At 45.8% G+C, this 26,598-nt stretch overlaps 1 protein-coding gene across 1 annotated transcript in view; it reads right to left on the reverse strand.

Moving 5' to 3' along the window:
* ATG2A (autophagy related 2A) overlaps nucleotides 1-26,598 on the reverse strand; it is a 2,189,461-nt gene that overhangs the window by 472,643 nt on the left and 1,690,220 nt on the right. The window contains exon 37 of the mRNA XM_069207806.1: nucleotides 23,561-23,633. Coding sequence (XP_069063907.1) covers nucleotides 23,561-23,633 — 73 coding nt within the window. The remainder of the gene's footprint in view (nucleotides 1-23,560; nucleotides 23,634-26,598) is intronic.

Below are 26,598 nucleotides of genomic sequence, written 5' to 3' on the forward strand. Positions count from 1 at the left end.
GGAAGACTTTTCAACATCTCTTATAGTGTATGAATAAGTTCTTATAACTATGATAGTATGGAACATGTTTAATGCATAAATGTGTTTTTACTTTTGATATGGTGTTATGTGGACCTCCATCTGAGTTTTGTACCATAATAAGAACTGGATTGACACGAACTGTGACACACGACTATAGTGAGAAGGAATCAGAAACTGAAGACAAATACTGAGGTCTGAGACAGGAGAGTGCAATGACTCCATCAGACGCTAGAAGAGACTGAAGCAGAGTTAAGATAATGGGGGCTGCTGGAACATTTAGTAAAGTACTTTAGTAAAGTACCTGAAAGTGAAATATAGTAGAGCTGATTAGTGGAGCTGCATTCTTATATATCAAAAGTGGCTCCTTGACAACTAGAATGACTTGAAGAAGAGCTCCCTGTGCTGGAGGCAATTTTTAAGGAACTAAACATCGTTTTAAAGAAAATCATTATGCGGACCACAATGCTGAAGAGCACTGTTTCTGTCTTAACCAATGAAAGTTTTTTTATTTTTTTATTAAACAACTGTTATATTTTTTTTATTTTGCTACATCTATGATTATAATAATACCTTCATAGTTCATACCAAGTATTTTTGAGGGAACAAAATGGAAGAACTCCAGAAGCCGGGCTTACAAGCCCCCCCCCCCCCCCCCCCCCCCCCACCACTCGCAAAAACAAAAACAACACAGTGGGGAGCCGCAGACAACTGCCAATAGGTGAAGGGAGCCACAGGTCGAAAAAGTTTGGGGACCACTGACTTTAAGGGGTGGGTCTGGCATGAAGTGTGCCCGCCTTCTAATCTTCACGCCATTCCTGCTGCCAAAACTGGGGTCAGGAACTGGGGACGGCCTTCTCTACCACTTGGAGAGGCCCAAGTTGCAACACAAAGGCGGCAAGGTCTTTGAAGCTCCCCGCCCTGGAATGTCCATCCTGCCTTGATGAGGTATAAGCACCTCTGCTCAGAGTAATAGATCCATCACTGGATTCAGTGACGGTTTATTAATATGAGATGTTTGATACCAAACATCTCTATCTTCAGTGAAGCCATCATGTAGCTGGGGAACTCATAATGACCAGTGTCCAGCACATGTATTTAAGATGGTGTCTCTGTTCACTTACTATGTCTGAGAATCGATGGAGCCATAGCAGGGGCATATCTACTCATACAAGTATGCCCTCAGATGTAATATATAGACCCTGCCTTTAGGGCTGGAAGCCTATTAGAGGGGTGATTTACATGCATTGCATGCAGTGTAAAGGGGACAGGGCACACAGGCTGTGTGCCATGTTGTGTTTTCATTTTAGTTCTGCACCAAGGCGCGCAGCCTGCGAAAGTAGCACTGTGTGCACTTAGTGAGGGTCTTTGAGGGTGGCACAAATTTGTGCTGCAGTCCTCAAGGGTCTTCCTTCAGTATCCCATGCCCTAGGTACCAGGGGTACAATTTACTAGGGACTTAAATTTGTAGCTAAAAGGTTGTCAATTGGGAGAAACGACTGTGCAGTTTTGGGGGGAAGAGATCTGGCACTGGGGACTTCTTTAGCAGGTACCAAGTGCACTTTCAGTCAGAATTGAACAAGAAGCCAGGCAAAAAGTGGGGGAGGGGTGACCATGTGAAAAAAGGCACGTTCCTATAGATAGAAACATGTCAGGAATTTGACTCTTGGTCTGGATATATGAGGCATTTTGGTTATTGCCCAAGATTTTAAAATGTGTGACCTGTTCTATGTCCGGCTCTTGCATTCTGTTTAGTCACTTGTGTGAATGAGTCACCTGGTATGGACTTAATACTGGAGTCACATGTCCATTCAAGCCCCCATGTCTTGCATCCTTTTTGTTCCCCATTTGGCCTTGTCTGTTATTGTCTGTGTTTCTTCTCCCAGTCAGCTGGGTGCATGCAGAGCACTATTGAAATCTGCACAAGCATAAAATAGATTAAATGACTGGTAGAGTTTTGAGAAGAATAATCAACAACGTTGGCCAGGCAGTAACAAATGGCAAATGGTGAGGATACAACTGACAAATAACAGAAAAACAGAAAAGTATGACAATAAATACACCTGCATATCAAGCTACAGCAAGCTTGACTTAAGGAAGGGAAGAACATTCCTCTTGTCCACTGTCTGTTCACTAGAGTTTTTTCTAGAATTTCTGAGGACACTTAACCTCATCTAATGGTGTACAGTCTGCACAGCACTCAGTGTCTAGGACGAACAAGGGTTAAAGATAAGCAGCCTCACAACCCCTGTACGATGCTATATGCTGAAGTCTCTAGGTTCAGTAAGTTCACCCTACTGCATGTAGCACTGCATTACCCCCAGCCTACCAAGGTCGAACTTGATTTGTAAATGTTCCTTTCCTTTGCATTTCAGATTGAAGCATCCCCAGCTGTGTTCTGTGTTCTCTTTCTCAGCTCCTCTGGGATTCACTTCCTACCTTCAAATTCAGGGGAGTCAGCAATGAGGAATTTGCGATTCACCGCACCGTGTCGAGTGCACTCAATACCCATGGGTGTCATTTACATTCTGGTGCGAGACTGGCATATCAGTGGATGCTCTGGCCTCCTCTCCCATAGCAGAGGTTTGCTTCCATATTTAGAGATTGATGCCTGCCCAGCGACATTCTCTGTATCTTCAGTATATATATACATATATATATATATATATATAGATATATATATATATATATCTATATATATATATATATATATTTATGTGGTTTATATAGAGAACAAACCTATACAAATACAGAGGAGAAATGTATGGGGTGAAAAACAAAGTTATGTGAAGCAAACTGCTAGTGTATCACAACATAGTAATCTTTCAAGAGGTTTGACTTCAGGTCTACAGGTACAATGGATGCACTAAAGGCACAGATGAATGCCAAGAGGAAACCATGGCATATGGCATCGGGAAATCAATATGTGAATCAGGACAACCTCATTAAAAGGCACAGGGCCTTGCAGAGCTCGGCCCCGGGTGAAGCACCTCTGTCAAGTCATTGCTCTTGACCTTCACGTAAGGTAGTTGCAGGTCAAGAATATCAGCTGCAGGGGCATGGCCAACAAGAAGGCCAACCGGACGCACTAGGCGAGTGCTCCTGGGCACGACTTCTAAGTCCTGCACCACTCTGCCATCCCGAGGCTCTGCAGACCCGGCGGGGTCCAGTGAATGAGAGGTGGGGGACTGTGGTGATGACAGAGTGAAAGCGAAAACAAGCCGTGCTCGCGATGAGTGACTGACTCCAACATGGCGGCCGCAACGGTGGTTGTGGGCTGGGCCGTCAACATATAAGGCCTGGACTGGGTGCGCTGGTTTGGAGGAGCCTGGCAAGGGAAACCTGATGTGAAGGAAGCAACCCGCTTTGTCTGTTGCTTCCTACCTCCCCCTGTGCGGTGACACCAGCGCAGGGTACAGGGGCCTGGAAGACCACCTGGTGCGGCCTAGTGGACCACGATGAGTGGTGCAGTGAAGGCAAGGGGGGCCCAGCGGAGAGACAGTGGTGCTGAGAACAGTGCGGTTGTGATAGCATAGGGGGACCGATTTGGCGTTTGGCCCTTTGGAGGTTACCAGAGTCTGGTGAGATATCGTGCTGAGCTAGGGGAAGGGGCCGAGAAGCTCTGGAGGTAGCCGAGGCCCTGTAATCAGGCCAGTTGCTTTGGATGCCGTCACCCTCCATTCTCCACCCCCTCCCAGCGCCAGGAGATGGGTATTTGAACGTCGTGCTGGCCGCATGAACAGGAAAGTACCTGGAGAAGTGACAGAGACCAGACCCAAGGAGTGGGCTGTGCTAGACGCGCTGGCTGTTTGGCGTTCATACGACGGAACTGCACTCTTGCCAGCTGCGACACGACGAAGCAGGACTACCAGTGCCCTGTGGGATCGGTGGAGGCCGGTGCTGTGAACATTGTGCAATATGGTCAAAGACAGATAGAACAAAGGCGCACAACAAACCGGGATGGACCAATATACTACCCAGAGTGCAGGAGGGATCCTGCAGAAAGACTCGCCTGGGCCCACGGATAAGGGAGGTGAGCCCACCGGAGCACAGATCTTGGCAGCTATCGAGGCGTCCGGACAGGCGGTGCAGATGCAAATTTCTGCTATGGCGGCAGACGTTTACTTATTGAGGGCAGATATGAGGGTGGTGGCAGAACGCTCGGTGGCCACTGAGCAGCAAGTGACTTGCATACAGACGGACACAGATACACTGAAAGCCACAGTGGCAATCCTTGAGGCTAAAACACGCAAGCTGGAGGCGCGGGCAGAAGATGCAGAGGGGAGGGCGAGGAGATGCAACTTACGAGTAGTGGGCTTCCTGGAGGGAGCGGAAGGGAAGGGAAGGCCCTGGAGGCCTTTCTAGATCAGTGGATCAAAAGAACGATGCCCACTGCTTCCCTATCGCCTGTGTTTGTAGTTGAATGGGCGCACATGGCCCTTGCCCCCCCTCCACAGCTTGGAGCTCCCCGTAGAACGATTATCACCAAGATTCTAAACTATAGGGATCGAGACATTATCTTACAGGAAGTGCGCAAAAACACAACCTATGAGAATCACACTATACGACTCTTGCCTGATTACACTGGAGTGGAACAACTCCATAGGCAATCGTACATAGGTGTTAAACAAAAACTGAAGGAATTGGGCTACACTTATAAGCAGCTATACCCTGCCAAGTTGAAGGTCCTTCATGCGGGACGCTTGCTTTTTTTCCACAAGCCCAAAGCAGACTGGGACTGGTTGTAGCTGAGAACTGGCGAGGGAACCCTAAGAACCCCGCACAGAGGGAGCCGCGGGAGGGGGAAATCGGAGGGCAGGTGACTTGCAGGCCAATTCACGCAGGAATAACAGGCACCGCCGCACCAGCCGAGGTGCACCCTGAGTCTGAAACGGAAGAGACAGGAGCGTAAGGAGGCTAGACTATTAGTGATATCAGTCACCTCAGAGGCATCGTTGCACTCTGGATCGCCGTGCGGTGAGGATGGCCTGACACCAGACTCGGACATTTCAGATACCTGAGAGACGTTATCAAAACGCCAAGCTGGACTACTAGATCTGGACCCATACCAGGCTTGGAAGTATTTACCCCTTCTTCCTGCTCTCCTCTCTTGCACTTCCCCCCCTTCTTCCTACTATGCTACCTACCAGTGGTGGGGACTCGTGATGGCCACAATGCGTGGAGTGGGGGCGATATAACAAGCACACTCCCCTTTTTTTTGCTGCAGCTGGTCGCGCCCTGTATCTTTTTGTTGTTTATAATATTTTTGCAGTAATAAGTTGCTATATTTGGGTACAGTGCGTGCGTGGTTTGGGACCTTGGAGAACTACTTGTGCGTTGACCGCACCATCTTGAACAGTTCTTTGCTATCAAGTGATGGTAGTGATTCGCTCTCCCTCTCCTCTGGATTCTAGAGTAGATAGTGGGGCGCACACACGGATTGGGCAGACACTAGTTGTGGGAGGTGTTTACCCAGAAAGGGATGGGGATGTTTAATGTGGTTCTGAGTTGGTGATGGTGTTCTGTTTCATACACATGGGGTACTGTATGCATTGTAAGGAAGAGAGGACATAGAGTTGCACTACTGAGTGCCAGTTGGACCGGTATACACGATTGGGGCGGACATGGACTGGGTGGGGTGGTCGGGAGGTGGAGCTGTGAATGTTGGATGACATAGCTCAGGATGAGTACCTTAATGCAAATTGTTACATGGAATGTAAGGGGGCTGAACTCTTTTATAAAGCGTTATAGAGTGCACACCTACCTTAGACAAATAGGTGCCCAAATTGCCCTACTACAGGAGACACACTTGATGGATAGTGAAGCACAAAAACTTCAGAAAAAGTGGTGGGGACAGTTGTACTCAGCAACATATTCCTCCTATGCTATGAGGTCTCTGTCTGGGTTGGCCCTGGGGTACCTTTCCACTTAAAAAGCCTAACAGCAGACGTACAAGGCCGCTATATATTCTTGCATGGAGATTTGGATGGGCGCAAACTCTACATCCTTAAAATATACGTCCCCAACTCTGAGGATGTGGAGTTCTTTAAAACACTGCAACACGAATTAAAACCCTACATGGGAATGCCCGTCATCTGGGCAGGAGATTTTAATTGTGTTCTGGATGGCAGTTTAGATAGGAGCCCACCAAATCTGGGCTCTAAGCCACATATGACAGCCAAACTTTGCGTCATGAGTAGCCTGCACTCCGTAGGAGTGAAATGCACCCCACCTCCACAGTATATTCTTGTTACACACCCACACATGAGGCACATAGCAGACTGGACAGATTTTGCTGGCAAATATCGCCACACTGGATGTTCGCTGTGCTGCCTATCAAGTGGGATTTCAATCAGATCATGCCACTTTGTTATTAGAATGCGAGACCCATACACCTAAGCCTACGATCCCTCTGTGGAGAATGCGGACTGAGCTACTCGGGGACCCTGAATATAAGTAAGCTATACAGGCGGTGCTAGATGGATATTTTAGCATGAACTGGTCTACAACCCGGAAACGCAGCATATAATGGGAGGCCCTAAAGGTAGTTATTAGAGGCAAGAGCATTGGTAAATCCTATGGTATTAGGAAAAAACTGGAGCATGAGCTTACGCAGCAAGAGGATGTTCTAGCTGCTCTTCAGTGCTGAGTGGCCAGTGGAGACGTATTTGAGACAGATTGCCGCGAGGCGCGCACAAAAATACTTGGAAAAGGCTGGATAGTTATGTACGTAGGGACTACAGACATCGGTTGTACCATGAGGGAGACCGCTTGGGGCGCATGCTGGCTTGGCTACTTAAGCGCGAACGGCCTCTACCAATAATCCTGTCACTCCATGGACCGTCCAGGTAGAGGTATTTGGGACAAGTACGTGTGAATCTGCTTTTACAGGATCACCTGAAACACATAGACACTTTGTTGAAGAGCGAAGATGGAGTTCAGATGTGCAGGTATCTAGATGGGCTCCAAATCCCCTGGCTTTTTGAGGCACAGACTAAGGAGCAAGAGGGGGAAGTAACTCTAGAGGAGCTACAGGAAGCTTTGGAGGCCATGACGCACTGTAAAACGCAAGGCCCTGATGGTATACCAACTGAGTTTTACCGTGCATATTCTGCAATGGTTCGCCTCCCGAATACTGGAAACATTCTGCGAACCCCACGGAGAAGACTCGCAGCCAACACACGAGGGAAGCACTGATAGTTATGATTCCGAAACCAAGGAAGGATCCGGTGGACCCTGGCTCCTACAGGCCAATATCTATGCTCAATGTTGATGTAAAAATATTTGCAGAAGTACTGGCAACCCGCCTACGGGTCTAGTATGGGATGATCAATGTGGATTGATTCCGGGGAGTAGAACCCATGTGAATTTGCAGAGGTTATCGCATGTAATACATGAGACGCACAACTGCACCCCACACCGCGCTAGTGGCCCTCGACATAGCAAAGGCGTTTGATACCTTGTCCTAGGACTACCTGTGGGAGGTGCTACGCAGAATGGACATTGGACTAAACTTCCTGTCATGGGTGCGTCTGCTGTATACGGCGCCACGGGCGCAGGGGCGAACGGAGATGACAGTTTTGGACCTCTTTGATATTGAACGGGACATATGGCAGGGCTGCCCACTGTCGCAGCTGCTGTTCGCGCTGGCTATGGAGCCCCTGGCCACACAACTGACGGTAGGCTTGAAAAGGTGGGGCATAAGAGTGGGGACCAGAACGCACATATCGCTGTAGGCAGACAATGCCCTGGTGTATGTTACGGACCCGGAACGATCAATTCTGAATCTGTTACAGATCATGGATGACTTTGGAGGGGTAGCTGGCCTCCAGGTCAATCGTCGGAAGACGGTGTTGTACCCCATGGTGGGGCTGACCAAAGTTGAGGCGGCGGCCCTGCCGCAGGTAGGATTGACATCAGAGACCGTCCTTTCAGAACTTGGGCATGCAAATAGCCCATTCCCCTCAACTACAATACGAATTGAACATAGGTAGAGTAATGGATGGCCTCCGAGCCTTTGTTCAATTTTGGATTACCCTCCCACTGTCGGTGATGGGCAGAATTGCACTTAGTAAAATGGTTTTACTCCTGCGATGCCTGTACGATATGCAAAACTCATTTTTGTGAGCAGCCTTCTTCTCTGTTACGACAGATTGATAAACTGCTGCGATCCTTAGTCTGGGCAGGTAAGAGATGTAGAGTCCGCCTCGAGCTATTGAAGTTAGATTTAGCTGATGGGGGATTGGGGGCTACCTGACCTCCACCTATACTACATGGCGTGCTTGCTGCAGTATGCGACCATGTGGAGCAGTGATACCCCCAACTGGGAGAAAGAATTACTAGAAGGTTCTATTTGTATATCTTGATTGCCAGGCCTGCTCATGTGTGGATCTAGACTACCACAAGATATTGCCTTCCTAGTGTCGCAGGTGTCGCGGATGTGGGAGAGGGCCATCACGCGGGTGTTGCAGAGAGCACCATATGCGTGCCTACTTCAGCTCTGGTGGATTCGCTCTTTTGCTAGAGTCACCGAAGTACTAGATTTTTCAAAATGGAGAGCAGGCGGATGTAATAACGCTAGCGATCTATACCAGAATGGAGCAATTGTCACGTGAGAGGAGGCTGAGGCCCTCTTTAGAACTGACCAGGGCCAATTCCTACAATACGCTAGCCTTTTGCGGACGGCTCGGCAGATCTGGACAAGAGCTATGTGGAAGGCGGACCTAGGATCTCTGCTTACTGATGGGGAATGGAATAGGGCCTGCTCACTAGTGCAGGAAGGGACTAGCAATGCCAGATTTAAACTGATACACTTTTACTCTTTGCACAGAGCATATCTGACACCGCAACGCCTTCACAGACTATTCCCGTCAAGTTCTTCTGGTTGTGCTCATTGTGGCGTGACCCCCGCCAATTTCGAAAATGTCACATGGACATGTAACTCTATTCTACCTTTTTGGCGCCAAATAGTGCAATCACGAAGAGCTGTGACGGCTGTGAAATTGCAGGTAACAATGAGCCACTGCTTGCTGGGCCTCCTCCCAATTCCTGAAAAAACACCTCAAAATGGTGTTCAGATTTGCACAGCTGGGGCTTGTTTTGGCTAAGAGGCGCATTGCGATCCGATAGGCAAATCTGGCCCCTCCAACACAGGAGGCGTGGCTATCTGACCTCATTGAATGGGCCTCTGCACAGGAAGGTCACCTATGTAAGATACGTATGGATGAATATGCAGAATGAGACCTGAAAGTCTGGCGTGATATGATAGGACTGCATGGGGAGCCTGTGGGGGAAGAGGGGGACACCTCGGCTGATGAACACCAATAACGAAGTTCGGGTACTGTTATGCCCTTCTGAGAGGTAAGGTGGCGGCGTCCGATGTGTGGTTGAGTGTGTCTGAACGATGATACGCCCCCTCTCTTGTCGGCTCTGACCTACTTTGCCTCGACTCCCTCTCCTCCTCATTCGATCCATTTATATAGCTACCTTGGGTTCGGCTGACCCAAAGAAGGGTCTAAGCTGGCTCGATATTCTCAACTGGTCCGGTGGTGTGCGACAACTGTTCTCTCTTCATGTTTGTATCTGGTAATACGAACTACAGTATGACCGTTCAATTGCTAAAAGATAAAATACTATGCACTGTACTTGATATGGACAGGCCTGCCCATCGCTACTGTATGAAAATGTTACTCGATCATATGTTTTGTATTGTAACATGCCAGAAATGAGTGGAAATAACAGACTCGACATGGAATAATGTCATATTCGATGGAGCGAGATAAGATGTATGGTTCATGGAGTGAGATTATCGTACGGTGCAAACATTTATAAGTTGTTATACTTTCATAAATACAACTGGGGAAAAAAAGAGTATCAGCTGCCCTGTGCATCACAGCTGCAAAAGGCATGCTATTCTCTGTGGCATAGCCTGAAGTAGATAGCAGGCCAGTGCCGAGAGATGTGTCCAGGTCACTGGTATCACCCAGATGCTCATACCAGTTTTCCTGCTGGTAGGAGTTGTCCTTCAAGAAGAAGTAACCTCCTACGTCATCCTCTCCTACAGGAAAGGAAGGCAGTCCAGGGGTGGGAAGTCTGGGGTTAGGTATGATCAGGGCAGCGCCAGTGTCAGAGTTGAGATAGTGTTTTCTTGGAGTCCGAGAGGGGTCATAGTTTCCTCTTCGAGTGGTGATGGTGACAGCATAAGTTGGACCAGGAAAGGTGGAGGTACTGGTGTTGGCATCAGTCCGGATCTGGGGTGGATCTAGAGGACTCGGCTGGCACTGAGGGCAAAGCAGCAGATGGTAATCCAGCAGGGGTAAGTCTCGGCTCTGTAGGGCCCGAAGGTGCACCACAGGGTACCTTGGGCCCAAAGATGGAGTCCATGGCATCGCATTAAACTTTGAGTTGGGCAAGTCTCACTCAAACTCAAAGAAGCATGAAGTGGACCCAGCTGCCAACTCCACAGGTGGACTGCAGGTGCGGGAACCAGAAGCATAACACTTACTAGGTGAAGCCGGTGAATGTTTCAACAACATCTTCATGTGCCTAACGGACTTAGAGACGAGAACTTGTATAGGAAAGGTGATCGCACATGGGAATGGCCTTGAGATCTCCCTTGGGACCGGGATGGGCGCAGAGCCGCCTTCTGCTGTGCCACCAGGAGCTTCATCACCTGCTCACTGATCATCTTCAGGTGCATCAATTTAAGGTTGGTGCAGACACTGGGGTCGTGGCCTGACCCCAGGCACAGACAGACAGACTGAATGTGACATTTCGCACACAACTTAAAAACAGGTGGATTTCGTGGGAGACATGTCCCTAGCAGACGTGGAGCAAAGTAAAAAAAAATATATCAATAAAAAGTCAAAAAAGTGGTCAAAAAGTAACTAAGGGAGCACTCTGGATCTGCGCTATTGATACGGAAAGACTTGGAATGATGTCAGTACACCTGGAAGGAGATTATATAGGTACTGCACATGTCATTTCTGGCGCAGACCTAACTGGCCCTACCTTCTGGCGTGGAGAAGTACTGCTCAAGATATTCCGATCCAGTCTGATGCTTGGGGAATATTATGAGGTGAGGAATCTGTGGTTGGAAGTCTCTTTCAGAAATTGGTGTCTATACTGGTTCCTCCTGTTGCAAATGAGGTGCTGACACCAGAGTCATTGTAGCAGGTCATGGCGTGCATCATGGCCCCAGAGTTTAAATCTATACCGATTCGGTACGGGTCCAGTAACCAGTGCCAGGAAGACCAATGGCACTGGTACGGACCCACTGATGGTAACCTGACTGTGAGCTCCTGCGGTTTTGTGGAGCCTGAAGCCATGCCAAAGGGACGCAGACGTGCACTGAATGTTTGCACCATAGCATCCTTGAAGGCCATGCTGTGGGGTCTACGATGGCCGAGAACATTTAGGGCATCGGGAACACCTAACTCTGTGGAGTCAGAGTGGCAGGTTGGTGTCAAATCCTGCTTTGATTTCTTATGCTTGCATTTGAGCTTACTGGAGGACTTGAGCAAGAAGTTCAGCAGTTGCGAGAACAACCTCCAGATCAGGACTGGTGCATGCCACTGGAATCGGGAGAAGGATCCACATGAAAGCCACAACTATTTCATGTGTTCTGCTACACACATCTTCACCTCCCAGTCTTAGATCGCCTTTGGGTGTGTCAGGGGCATTTATCACACAACTTGGCATCCTGGTCTGAGGGCAAACACTGGAGACACAACTTGTAAGGTTCTCTGATTGACAACTGCTTCCTGCAGTCAATGCATTACATTAAATTTGTAATTTTGAGTTGGGACACCACTCCCTAAGCACACTGGTGAAATCGGTTAAGAACAGGAAAAAAATGACAGTTAGGGGAGTGGCCTGACCAGCCAAGAAGGGTGATGCATACTAGCAGTGCCCCTAGACCTCCTGCACCATTCACTATCTGAGAAGCAGTACTTCTTCTACCCCGTGTACGGAATGCTGCTAGGGTGCCCAGCGCTATTCGCCCGCTATGCGAGCTTTCTATTGCCTAGAGCGCCTTCTTCGCCCATCCAGGCACCTCCCACCAGGATCTCAAGATGACGCCCTGACCGACGGGCAGTGGAGGAGGGCCGCCAGGAAGCCAGAAGCCAGAAGCCTCCTCAACACTTTAGTCTGATTCTATGGACAGGAGTTGAGAGCCAGGGACACTCTAATCTGACTGCAACAGGGTGGAGGCAAGGCCTGTTCCCAGGGGTGTGACATGCTCATCCTGACACCTGCACTGGGCTACTGTGGATCGGGTGAGATCGCCTGTGCTGGTGGAGCGCGTCCCTGCGGCTAGAGATCTTGTTCACTGTGGGGGGGGACCTGGGCACTCCTGGGCCCCTACATATGTCATAAAGACCGTTGCGGGTCACTGCAGAGACCTGGGGACTTCCCTGCCCTGTGGATCCTCAGACCCCTTGACCTGCTGTTGCTGCTCCCCCAGAACCATGAGGTCACCCAGCTCTGGGCTCCAATGGAAGGCGGACCAGGCCAGACCGCTCATACTGCTGCCATCTCCCACAAGGAGGCAACCGGGCTGAGGGTCTGCCCTCAGGACTGCTGGGAGGCCGGGTCCTTGTTGGCCGAGGAGCATGGGGTGCACCCATCCGGCAGGACGGTGCAAAGGTGCTGTGGCCCTCACTTACCTGCAGCCCCCCCCATGTGCTCCAGCGACCCAGCTGCTCGTACTCCCCACTCCACTCCAGGGGCAAGCTGGCTGGTAGAAAGAGGAGCTCCAGGCCTACTGCTGGCCATACGATAAAAGCTGACACATCCTCAGACTCTTCTAAAAATCCTGCATCCGTAAGCTGTTGAGCAGAGGATCAGTGAAGAGTGCATCTACTAGACCCTGATACATTGTCACCTTCTGCTACCCCTGTGAGACTGGGGAATAGACCAAAACTGATAAATTCATGACTGGGACGGTTGGAGGTGCAGGCCCAAAGCAAAACAGCCAGGAACCCTCAAGAGCCATGGAATCTACAGACATGGAAACCATCCTTTCAGTCATTCAAGCCTCCCAAGAGGCAGCTGAGTCCAAAGTGGGAGAGGTAGGGGCGGATATGTCCCTACGTACACAGGATCTCTCCAATATAGCATCCAAAGTGAACGAGGCAGAAGATACAATATCATCACTAGAAGATAAAGTTGCCATCCTTAAAAGTAAAATGACGAAAACGCTCTCGGCCACTGCTGCCCTCAAACAGTGAAGAACGTGGAGAACAAACCAAGGTGTAACATCCTAATATTTTTTGTGTTCCATGAAAGTGCAGAATCCCTGACCGCCACAATATTTCTCTAAATATTTCTCCCGTTCCGATTGTGACCGCTGCTCGCGTTCCAACATAACTTATTTTCAATGCGGTCTGGCAATGCCTACCAATAGCGTCTGTAGGAAGTTGGCTCTGTATATACTATTTTAAAGTAAGAAATAGTGTGCACAGAAACCAAGGTTTCCCCTTAGAGGTAAGATACTGGCAAAATTAGATAATTCTAATGCTCTATTTTGTGGTAGTGTGGTCGAGCAGTAGGCTTATCAGAGGGTAGTGTTGAGCAGTAGGCTTATCAGTGGGTAGTGTTGAGCAGTAGGCTTACCAGTGGGTAGTGTTAAGCATTTGTTGTACACATACAGGCAAAAATAAATGAGGAACACACACTCAAAGAATTACTCCAGGACAATAGGTTTTTATATTGAAAAATATATTTTCTTAGTTTATTTTAAGAACCACTAGTTCAGGATTTGCAGTAAACACTTTAAATACAAGGTACTTCACTTAGATACTTTGAATAAAATCAATATCATATACAGTCTTTGTAAAAATGGCAATAAGCTATTTTCAAAGTAGACAGTGCAAAAAGCAACAGTTCCTGGGGGAGGTAAGTAAAGTTTAGATTAGGAGGTAAGTAAAACACTTACAAGTCTCAGTTCCTGGGCATAGGCAGCCCACTGTTGGGGGTTCAAGGCAACCCAAAGTTACCACACCAGCAGCTCAGGGCCAGTCAGGTGCAGAGGTCAAAGAGGTGCCCACAACACATAGGCGCCTATGGGGAACTGGGGTGCTCCGGTTCCAGTCTGCCAGCAGGTAAGTACCTGCCTCCTACGGGGACAGACCAGTGGGGTTTTGTAGAACACTGGGGGGGACACAAGTAGGCACACAAAACACACCCTCAGCGGCACAGGGGTGGCTGGGTGCAGTGTGCAAAGCAGGCATCGGGTTTCAGGTAGAAAACAATGGAGGGACCCGGGATCACTCTAGCGGTGCAGGCAGGCACGGGGGCTTCTCGGGACAGCCACCACCTGGGTAAGGCGGAGGGTCGCCTGGGGGTCACTCCTTTGCTGAAGTTCGGTTCCTTCAGGTCCTAGGCGCCGCGGGTGCAGTGTTAGTTCCAGGCGTCGGGTCACGGTCAGGGGGAGCCTCTGGATTCTCTCTGCAGGCGTCGCTGTGGGGGCTCGTCTCTGGTTACTCACGGGCTCGCAGTCACCGGGGAGTCCTCCCTGAGGTGTTGGTTCTCTGAATCTCGAGCCGGAGGCGTCTGGTGCAGAGTGAGAAGTCTCACGCTTCCGGCAGGAAACGTGCAGTCTTTGGAAGTTGCTTCTTTGTTGCAAAGAAGTAGCTGGTTTTGAACAGGGCCGCTGTTCACAGGAGTTTCTTGGTCCTTTAGTCCAGGGCAGTCCTCTGAGGCTTTAGAAGTCGCTGGTCCCTGTCAGATGCGTCGCTGGTTGCAGTTTTTCGAAGTTGGAGACAGGCCGGTAGGGCTGGGGCCAAAGCAGTTGTCGTCGTCAGGCTTCTCTGCAGGCTTGTAGGCCAGCAGTACTTCTTGTTTCTTTAGGTTGCAGGAATCTAGTGTGAAAACACCTTGTTTTTCTCATTATCTCCCCTGGACTTGCCACCAAAAGTGGGGGCTGTGTCCAGGGGGCGGGCATCTCCACTAGCTGGAGTGCCCTGGGGCATTGTAACACGAAGCTTGAGCCTTTGACTCTCACTGCTAGGTGTTACAGTTCCTGCAGGGGGAGGTGTTAAGCATCTCCACCCAATGCAGGTTTTGTTTCTGGCTTCAGAGAGCACAAAGGCTTTCACCCCAGGGGGTCAGAAACTCGTCTCTCAGCAGCAGGCTGGCACAGACCAGTCAGTCCTGCACTGAAGGATTGGTTCAAATACAGGGGGCATCTCTAAGATGCCCTCTGTGTGCATTGCTTAATAAATCCAACACTGGCATCAGTGTGGGTTTATTATTCTGAGAAGTTTGATACCAAACTTCCCAGTATTCAGTGTAGCCATTATGGAGCTGTGGAGTTCGTTTTGACAAACACTCAGACCATATACTTAATATGGTCACACTGTACTTACAATGTCTAAGAACGGACTTAGACACTGTAGGGGCATATTGCTAATGCAGCTATGCCCTCGCCTGTGGTATAGTGCAACCTGCCTTAGGGCTGTAAGGCCTGCTAGAGAGGTGACTTACCTATGCCACAGGCAGTATTTTGTAGGCATGGCATCCTGAGGGGGATGTCATGTCGACTTTGCCTTTTTCTCCCGACCAACACACAATCTACAATGGCAGTGTGCATGTGTTAGGTGAGGGGCCCTTTAGGGTGGCACACCATATGCTGCAGCCCTTAAGGACCTTCCCTGGTCACAGGACCCTTGGTACCACTGGTACCTTTTACAAGGGACTTATCTGTGTCAGGGGGTGTGCCAATTGTGGAAACAATTGTACATTTTAGGTGAAAGAACACTGGTGCTGGGGCCTGGTTAGCAGGGTCCCAGCACACTTCTCAGTCAAGTCAGTATCAGGCAAAAAGTGGGGGGGTAACTGCAATAGGGAGCCATTTTCCTACAGCGTCCTACTGGCAACAGATCATGGACAACCTGAACGAGGTGTTGGGATACCCAATCAACCTCTTCCCGACACAGGCCTTACTCAGAGTTCTCAACAAATTGGGAGATATTCATAGGGACTGTCACCTGATTGGCATGGCTACCACCATAGCCAAAAGAGACATTGCTTGCAAATGGAGGTCCACTGCCATAACCACTCTCTCTGCGTGGTGCAATGGAATGGATGAAAAGTCACAGAGCCCATTTATGCCACTAGGGCTGCCCATGGGAACATGCAAAGATCTAGGGCAAATGGTAGGAATAGTATGGACTGTCTTTGGTGGGTTTAACAAGCTAATTAAAACAACTTGGACTGATGATCGATGTAGATGGCGCCTTACTCTATTCTCTCTATTTGACTGCAAAGATAAAAAAAATGAGTAGGAAAAAAAAAAAAAAAAAAAAAAAGACAGTTGGGAGCAGAACTTTGGATTCACATCAGAAAGTGCAGAAAGAAAGGAACCCATGTCATTGTGGAGTTGCGCTTATATCAGGCTTCACTCAGTCACTTCTGGGAAAGTGTGGAGCTGCGTGGCACCACTTAGTGGTGTGCAGGAGCACTGCTGTAAAATGTCTCTGTATCTAATCTGGCACCTGTGGAGTATTCTAAGGTGAGGAATCTGCAATTAGAAGTGTCCATCAGACCAATAACAAATAAAACACATTAATAAATTAATGGCCAATATTCCATTGCGTACATTGTGATGCTACCAAAATGGTAAATGAGTGAAGACTGTAAATATTATCTATTCATTTTTTTACCCTTAGTGCTGATGCAATAGGATGGTATTGTAAGAGTGTAAATAGCAAGGGTTGCTATCATCCTTAGTCCTGTCATGCAAAAGTGCTGTCTCAACTGCACTGGATATAGAAGTATTAAGTTACGTTCACAGAGTCATATTACGCTAACTCCGTAGTTCAGTCCTGCAAGCTTCATGGCATTCGAAAAACAGCTATTTCTGACTTCATTTTCATCCAACATACCTTTATTGGCACGAAAAATATAAGAAACATGCCACTTCACTGAAATTCAATCCAATGTCTACACATTGTACACTAGTTTATAAAGTAAATAAATCCTTTAACCTATTCAATTATGTTACCCGCATGTTACTTCGAAGAGACGTGGGGAGTGTACGGTATAAGTATCACCTACAGTGGTGCAAGTCAAAAAGGGGACTTTTAATCAATAATTGTGAACGAAGAGATGGCTTTACTGTCTGAACTTTGGAATAACATGAGCAAAGAGCAGCTCTGCACGGCAGTTTATAACCTGTGCGTCAAACGACTGAACATCAGCAGACAGGGGTACGCCATTGTTGTCAACAAACGAGTACCCTTAACTAATACAGCAAAGAAAAATTACTATAGCTGCTTATATAAAATAAAAAAAAGTGACTGAAATAATTTCACAACACACAGCATTTGTGAGCGCATCATTATGCCCTGTTCGTCGATCACACGCACAGCTTTTCGGTCCCATGACAGTGGAAGAAGCTTTAGACAGAAGTTTGGAGAACAAGGATGTGCTGTGCCCTAGGCCTCCTTCTAGGAAGCCACACTAAAATCTATCTCTCCAGCGGAATAAAAACTCATTACCTACAGCACTTATTACTGACATTTTCTATGTTTAATGGCGCCCCAGATGGGTTTTGGTACGGAAAGTTAAACAATCTGCCGTGATTTCGAGAATCGAGCAGCCCAGATTGGTGTTCCCAGCCTTTGCGTAAGGGTAGCATTCACAGTAAACAATGATAATCCAATCACGGTCTAATCGCTTAAAGAGGGCAGGCATCGCCACGCAAGAGTGTATTAATCCAAAGCAACGAGATACGTACAAATAGGGTGACCAGACGTCCCGGATTTGCCCGGACAGTCACGGTTTTCAGAGGACTGTTCCGGTGTCCCGACGCTTCTGTTTATTTTCAACAAATGTCCCGGTTTTTGGGGCAAAGGTCAGGCCAATCTGCGAACGCTATGTTAATTTTAAATAAATGTCCCGGTTTTTGGAACAAAGGTCAGGTCAACCTGCGAGGCAAAAGTGAAAGGTGTGCTCTCCTTTCACATGCATCTCTAGAATCTTAAATAATTGAGAAGTGAGAGAGAGAGAGCGAGAAAGAGTGTGTGTGTGTGTATTTATACACACACACACTTACAGAACAGGTCAGATATAAAAGTGAGACTAAGGGCTTTAGTCCTACTTTTATGTCTGACCTGTTCCGTTTTTTTCTTTTCAAAATCTGGTCAGCCTACGTACAAACATAGTGTATTAAATCAAAACAATGTGCCACGTATGAAAATGCAACAAAACATGATCGAGTATCAAAAAAAGAGTTCGTTGAGAACCTACAGAGGTCCCCCACGCACCTGTCACGCTTTTCTTTCCATTGGAGGAAAAGTACCGCTGCGAAAGACGTCAATTCATCCCGCTTACATATAGCTGCTGGACAAGACAATATTCTGAAATGTATATGACCAATGGGCTATCACTGGTCATACAGTGTGTGAAGACAAGGTGCAGACTCAGTTTAATATGGACTACTGACACTTTTTCATGTCTTTGTAAAGAAATTTAAGAGAGCGCCACCAGCGAGTGCAATGTGCGTTCAGCTTTACCTCTCTACTTAATTAAAAGCATTCAAATGCATTCTTTCCCCATCCCCATCTTCCTTCATTCCATAATATCTTCTAGCCGTGCAACATTGGAGTTCCTTGTTTTTTATTTAATCCTACTTTTATTACCACCTACGCCTGCCCTTATTTTTAATTAATCTGGCTTTCTCACACTATGACTCCTTCCACCCTCATGTGTTCTTACTCCTACTTAAGTCTTCTCCTACCTCACACTAAAACTTGATTTCTTCCTACACCTACCACAGTCTTACCTACTCTTACCTACTTATTCTGACCCACTCCTACATATTACTAGCCTTTTCTTTTTACTCGTATACATTCTTACTTTGTCGACGGCAGACTTAATTCTACACTGATTTTTACTTCTGCACTTACGTCTTACAACTGCTGAGGACTATTTCTACATAATCTTACTTACTCTTGCTTTGAATTTCGCTCTTATAAATATAGCCACATCCTTCCCTACTTCCAACCGTATATACTCGTTTATTTATCCACATGCCAGCATTTATCTACTCACACAGGTGTTACTTGGATGGAACGGGATATCTGAATGCCTGAAGATCTATAGTAGTAGTTGTGACTTAGCGGGGCTCCGTGTGAATATGTGACAATGTTTGAAGTTATATTTGCAGAAGTGTTCGAAAACATATTTTTGTGTGTTCGGTGTCGGTACAAATGCTATTTTGTGTGCATGTCTGCTTATTGATATGGTGATTTCTGAGGCTGTATGAGTGTTTCGTTGTGTTTGTTTGTTATGCTACTGCCTGCATAATACATCTCTGTTCATGAACTTTTCAAAATAAGACATATTGGATTTGACAATGTTTTTGATGGTGTGCCATTAGTATAGCATAAACTAAAACACACCATTGTTGCCCATTCAAAGCACACAAAGAGCGTACTAGTAATGATGCCTAGATTAATTTATTGACCCTTTTACTGGAGGACTTATTGCTCAAGCTTGTACTGTTTAATAAGAGGTCCTGGGTCTCTTATTAGTTTAATCCCCTTTTGAGTTGAATTTTCAAAATAGCATTGCTGCTTTTATTTCTTCCCCTTGATGATTAAATTTAATCGCACAAATTATTATGAAATCTAAAACATCATATTGCATGATTTGATTTGTTGACAGGTTATTCCGTGGCCGTGTTGTACATTTTTGTAGTTATGCACAGCAGGAAAATACATAGTCGAGGAACTGGTTTGCTATTTCATAGTTTTACAGAACAATGGAAAATGAACAAATAAATAAATGGCTTTCTGTTCATAAACGGAAGAAACAGAAGCCACATTATGTCAAATTTAGGCACCATAGGGGGCTAGACTCTAGGCTTACAATGGTCGGCCAAACCTAAATTGGATTTTGACATAACACAAACTGTGGATTTACAATACTTATTTACCAAATAATGCACTTGAGTGTCAGGAATTAACGAGCGAGTTGTAGATGCTTATGCTGATGTACACAGCACACTCTATGGAGGAGAAGTGCAAAATAAAAGGAACGGAATGGGCAGCATATGGTATCCCAGCAGTGTGCCTACCAATACAGTGATTGTTGGCACTGAAAAGTCTTCTGCATGGTAATGGACGTGCATCCATGCCCCGAGTGCCCAACTGTACTGTCGTCGGGATCCCCAATGCTGATTTCTGTTGTCATAGGCAAACACAGATGATGCATGTACGCCATGACATAGGTCTGTCTCATGGATTGCAGTCGTGCTGGACTGGGATGAGTGCCAAAAATACTACCTTCAAAGGTGGGGAAAGCTACTGCCTTCATCAGGAATTAAGCAGCACACACATGGGGGTGGCCACATACTGTGTAGAGAACAGTAGGAGTGAACACATCCTTTTTAAACATTTGTCACTGGAGTAAGGCATACAGGCTCACTCACTTTTAAATGTTCAGCAGCAGTGTTCTTAACTCAACCTTGGCTAAATCAGAATGGTGTAAAGTGCTGCACAGTGCAGAAGTGGTGTATCTGTGCAAGACGTTTGTGTACCTGTGTAGGGTGATATACAAGGATAATTAAGCGCTGAGTAACGCATACATGGTGTATGCATGTGCTGGAGATGCATGTGCCTGAGTGGTACAGTACCTGAAGGATGTAGTGTTGTGCAGTGCATGCAATGGATGGATGTGTACCTGTTAGTGGTACAATACATTAAGGATGCATTAGGTGCATAAGTGCATGTGCTGGGTCTGTGTGTGCCTATGAGTGGTACAGTACATGAAGGATACAGTGCTGGCAGCCCCTGTGTGTTAAATGCAAGTGTTGGATGTAAGTGTGCCTATGAGTGGTGCGGTACATGGAGGATACAGAACTGTGCAATGTGTGTATGCTGTATCCATGCACAGGGTGTGTGTGCGCCTTTGGATGTTACAATATAAGGAGGGCCCTGGGTTCCATTTTGGGAGATCTAGGCCTGCATGGTGAAACATGGCGAGAAGGTTGAAAGAAACCACCAGATAGATTTGCGTATTCCTGCATTCCTGAATGCTGAGTGGGAGACACACTGAGGAGTGGAGGACCAAGTCTCCCTTGTACACCTCAAAGGATGCGCTTTGATTCATTGAGAGGTCACAAGGAAGGGGCCTGGGCACATCTCACAAAGGGGATGGGGTTGATAACAGAATCATAACGAGTCGGGCTGGGAGCGCTGAGCAAACTTTGAGGTACATATCACAGTGACCGACATCCAGGTGCAAACTTTAGTCACTGCAATGGATGGTGTTGTGGGACGATTAGCTTCAGAGGCATCCCTGCTGTGACGGACTTTTTTTCAAGAGGAAGCGGGAGCACAGGAGTAGGCACTTCAAAGGAAGCAGAACCCCCAACATAACCTTTTAAATACTCAAAACCCTAAATCACATTCGGTGTCTGAAAATGTACTGTAACAAGGGGAGCTGAAGATCCCAAAATTGACATTTGCCAAGCAACAAGACAGTTTGTATGAGGATGGAAGCTCTGCAAGACTTTTGCCTTAGACGAGGAGTGGAGGCTATGATCTGCCAGTCTCCCTGCTGGGTTAAGTGAGAAAACAACTGATGAAACAAAATTATCAAAGTGACCTAGCGCAGTGTAGGCGTATTTCAAGACTTAAAATTAATTATCTATTTGTAACACATGGTGCAATGCAACTTTGTTTAAGATATAAATTAGAACGTTGGGTCTGCAGTATTTATATGAAGTATAAATTTGGTTTGTTCCCATTAGGTGCCAATTGCTGGGCAATAGTGGTAGACATACAATGCCCCCTAATGTGGTCAATTTTGTAACGCTATGACACAGGACTTAATTCATGTCTTGTTTTTTTGTCCAGGGATGGCAAAAAAGAGAAATAAATATATTGTCCCAATATGGAGAAAGTATGCCAGTGTAACCTGTGAAGAGGCTTTATTTATAATGATGAATCATCATTAGTAAATGCTTGTTATATGCAGAAGAGGGTTTTCTTGTCATTTTTAAAAGCTGTAAATAAGGATCTTAATGATTGCACTACAATTTCACATCAGTAATTAAACAAGCATTTGCAATGCAACGGGTCTTGCATTTGCTCGAGTTAAAGCTATGAGCGTTGTAAACTCCTAAACTGACTTTTCTTGCCACATAAATAAAAAAAATCAAAGTAAAGCAGTTTCACATAAGCGAGCCGCTTCACAGTGCCAAAGCCGCCATAAGCATCAGCATGAAGAGACACACAAAAGGAAAAAGAAGTTTGCTGGCAGTCAAACTTATTGGCAAAAGTGCAATTAGCCGTGTAACAGGGGTAAAAGCAAAGACCTCCCAAACGAGGGACAAACGTATGCCATTCACCAATGTCAAAGGATTTTTGAAAGGCAAGCCCACCAACGAGTGATAGTGAGGGGCGTGATGTGGGCGCTGTTAAAAGCCCAGATACATACCAACACGTCGGAAAAGCAGCGCTTGGGCGCTGCTATGCTCGACCTAAAAAATAATACCGATCTGATGTATGGCGTTATTAATGTATATTGTGTTGCAAATATTTATTAGCATATTGAACACGCAGGAATTAGGAACGTACATAGTCACTCTTCTAATTTATGATTGGGTTTATTAAAAGTTGTTAGGAAGTTCTTTTGTGCCTTCCTCTGTGAATGGCTCTTTGCACATCAATTACGGTCTTCAAGAGTTATTATTACTAGGCCTTTCGAGGAGAGGGGGCTCAAAGACTATTAAGATGTACATTGTAAAATGTTTTGAATACTTGTGAAACTGTACTTTGGGATTTGTATATGGCTAATATTGTTTTTATATTGGAATGGAAATAACCTTTGAGTAAGTAACAAATATTGGAAGTTGTCTCTTATCCATAAATAGTTTTATTATTGTGTATTAATAAGTTTGTATGTTTACTGATTTTCTGGACTGTATCTCTGCACTTTATGGAGCAACTGCATTGTTCAATTTATATGGGGATGTAGTGTCTTTCTGGATTCACTCCTTTGTGAGGTAAATAAATAAATAAATCATGAAGGAGGTGAATATCTATATACATAAAGGTGTCATTGTGCTAGAATAGATATGGGGGCACAGGGAAGACAGTATGGTTAAAATGATGGGAACGTGATGACAACCAAAATACAGATTAACACTTGGGGTGACTGGTTATGTATTAATGTGAAAAGTACAATATAATGGAGTGTCAGACACTGAAATAAAGTTGTGTATAAAAAAAACTAACTGCATATCCTTTTATATGTGCTCCTGAATGTATCTGACCTAACTGAAATAATTTCTACATTTCTACTAGACCGGATTACTGCTATATAACTAGCACTGTGCTCATTGAACACATCGTTCACTCTTGTTTTTTAATAATTATTTAGCTCATGTTTTTCCCAGAATGTTTTTACTTATGAAATTGAGCAGTTCTGGTAACTTGTGCAACAATTATCTCCTTGTATATGACATATTATGGATTTTATGTAATAAACTGCAAAATGAATTAAATTGATTAACATGCTGACTTACCACTTGGTCAATTGTCATATGCTTGCCCTGATAATCTAGCCAAATTGGCACTTCGGAGGTGAAACGGAATTCCCTGAAAAGAAAAAGGAGCAAAATAAGTAAAGGAAGTTTTGGTTTTCTCAATATAAGAAAGACACAATGTTAAACACAAATAAGGAGTTGGGGGACGAGCCAGGGGATAGTCAGTTTACATCAAGAGAAGCAGATAAAGGAGTATATGATAAATGCAAATGACACTGGTACAGACTTGCCTAAATATTTTACTCTGTTCTTAAAGCCTCCTTAGGGCGGATCATTCCGATAAGATTTACTGAACTGAATTGAGCACTTGCGATGTCAGCCAGGGTTCAGCTAGTACTGTGTCAAGTTCTGGAAGCCAGCCCACCCCACTATTCGATGCAGTGTTAAAAAAAAAAAAAAAAAAAAGGAAGCTGTCCAGAGGCTGATGACAAACATGGTTGACAGTCCCAAAAAAACACAAATTCTATCAGGCAATAGCTAAGTTCTCAACGTTCAAACAGAAAATAAAAAAAGAGAGGGGGATACGAGGCACCTTTGCATTCATACCCCCAATTGTGTAGACGAGCACAATACCATTAAGCCCAACGTGAAACTGGACTGACGAGACTGAGAAGGAAATACTAATCAACAGAAAGAGCTATGAAAGCCTGCATCCCCGGATAGTTGTAGGTAAACCTGCGACTGACTTCAGAAGAAGGGCAAGAAAGCCAGGCAGAAAACGAGGTGATCCTAATTAGTAAGCAAAAGGGTACTCATCTATTTGCAGGACCCTGAAACACACTGAGATAATATTTTCTTTTTTTAAAACTACCTCAGTAAAATCATGCCTTTCATTTTCAAACTGTGCACATGGATACCCTCATGGGTGATTAGCTGCGCTCTACAAATCCACATAACATACCTGTGTATACTTCAAGCTAATTAGAAATAGCATTAAACACGTTAAAATGGATATAACTGAACAGCCCACTTCCATTCTCCTTCCAAATGAAAAATCAAGCAGGGCATGGTGCAAACCGGCAAGCCGAGTTTCCTAGTTGAATTGTCACATAGCTCCGTCAATAGAATCAGAATTCCAGTTTCTCAGAATACATGGAAATGTTATTTTGGCTATATCATGTTGACAGGAATGTCAAAGTACAGACTGAATTCGCCAGATAACATGGAAAGGAGATTTAGACGTCTCTGGCATGGTTCTTGTGAAACTGTAGGGTCAGGATGCCATCAGACATAGTTGGTCTGACGCAATCTTTATTATGTGACCTTTTAGCCTGATCAGCATTTTCAGGAGATGCATCAGATTTAAATGCCTTACCAGCCTATTAACATAATCTCCCTTTTGAATGTATCCCCTAGGATCCTGTTCCAGAAGCTTCTGTATGTTGTGCTTCTTGCAATGGCTAACAGATTGCATTGCAATGTCCCCGCTTTGCAACCTCAAAAATGTGTACTTGCCACCCACTAATGCCTTTCTAAGAGATGTTTGCTTAGCTCATCTGCCTTGATGTTTTGAACGTCTGGTAGGTGGTTAGCACTGAACTACATATTGTGAGCCAGAAAGAAGGATTAGCTCCTCTAAATAATCACAAAGTACGTTGAGTCTTTCAAAAAGAATCTTTGTTCGGTTTAAATATTAGCAGACTGAATCATACAGGAATCCAATGTTTTTGGGGAAATAAGCAGCTGAACCACATCAGCAACATATTTCTGTAATGCAAGAGCTCTCTGCTCAACCATTTCTCCTTCACTGTCACCTGTTCCACCTGAGTACTTCAACCCTGCATCGAATAGTCAGTCAGGACTGGCTGTCAAGGAAGAGGTTTCTGGAAGGAGACTCCCACCAACATGTTTTCCCTCAGGTATCTGAGTGAACACTCAAAGTGCTGAAGAAGACTGATGCTATTTGTTTTCTATTTGTTCTCCTAATCACCTTTTTTTTGGCAGCATTCGTCCAAATGCAGGAGTTTGCATTTGGACCATGAGTATACACAAGATGCAATGAAGCCCAAAGAAATGAGAGCTGATTGTGTTCAAAGCTGCGGCCAAGTATTGGGTTAGTTCAATTAATATGGTTGTATATCTTTTTTAGATGATCTGGAGCCTCTGCTTGTGTTGAAATTAAGTAAGTAAGTATCTATTGTACAATTAATTAAAAACATTCCAATTGAAACGCATCTTAGCATTATGAGCTGCTGTTCACACAATCAAGTTTTTGACTTAATTTAAGAATGTTTGAATTTTTCGAAAGCAAACAACATAAATGAACAAATTACTTACCTTCAGTAATGCCTTTTATGGTAGAGACTACTTAGTTGCAAATTCCTTACCTTGGAATATTTCCCAGGTGTCAGACTGGATCTAGAAAATCTTGAGCAGACCCCTGCGTGCCAGCAGGTGATGTTGAATGGTTCTCCATCTGTGTCATATGTGTAATCCGCACCAGATGTGACGTGCGCAAGGTGCAACCCCAGCACGCTGACATCAGTTTCTTTTTGTGACTATTTCTTTACCAGAAGCTTAGAGCCACTTCAGAAGGCTGATCAACCAGTGTGAAGATTTTAAGGTTCAACAAGGATGTTTGTAGGTAGAAAAGTCCAGTTTACAGAAAGGGGAGGATGGGGCAGTTGGTTTATGAACCTGGAGCTAGATAGAGTTTCTGCCTGATAAGGCATTACTGAAAGCAAGTAACTTGTTAACCTGATAGAGACTTCTAGCCGCATATTCCTTACCTTAGAAAAAATACCAAAGCAATACCCCTCATTGAGATGGACCTGCGCACTGGCTCAGATCAAAAAGTCCTGGAGGACTGAACAGGCAAAGTGCCTATCACAAAGGATCCGCCTGCCAAGGCAGTGGTGTTTGGTAAACATGTGCAAGGACGCCCAGGTAACTGCCTAACAGATCTCCAAGACAGGAACTTCACGAGCCAATGGAGTGGACGGACATTTTGCTCTGGTGGCCTGAGCCCGCAAGCTTTCAGGGGCTGCTTCGTAGCTAATGTGTTGCAGGTCTTTATG

Source organism: Pleurodeles waltl, chromosome 9 (assembly GCF_031143425.1).
Source record: "Pleurodeles waltl isolate 20211129_DDA chromosome 9, aPleWal1.hap1.20221129, whole genome shotgun sequence".
In the NCBI taxonomy this organism is placed as follows: Eukaryota; Metazoa; Chordata; class Amphibia; order Caudata; family Salamandridae; genus Pleurodeles; species Pleurodeles waltl.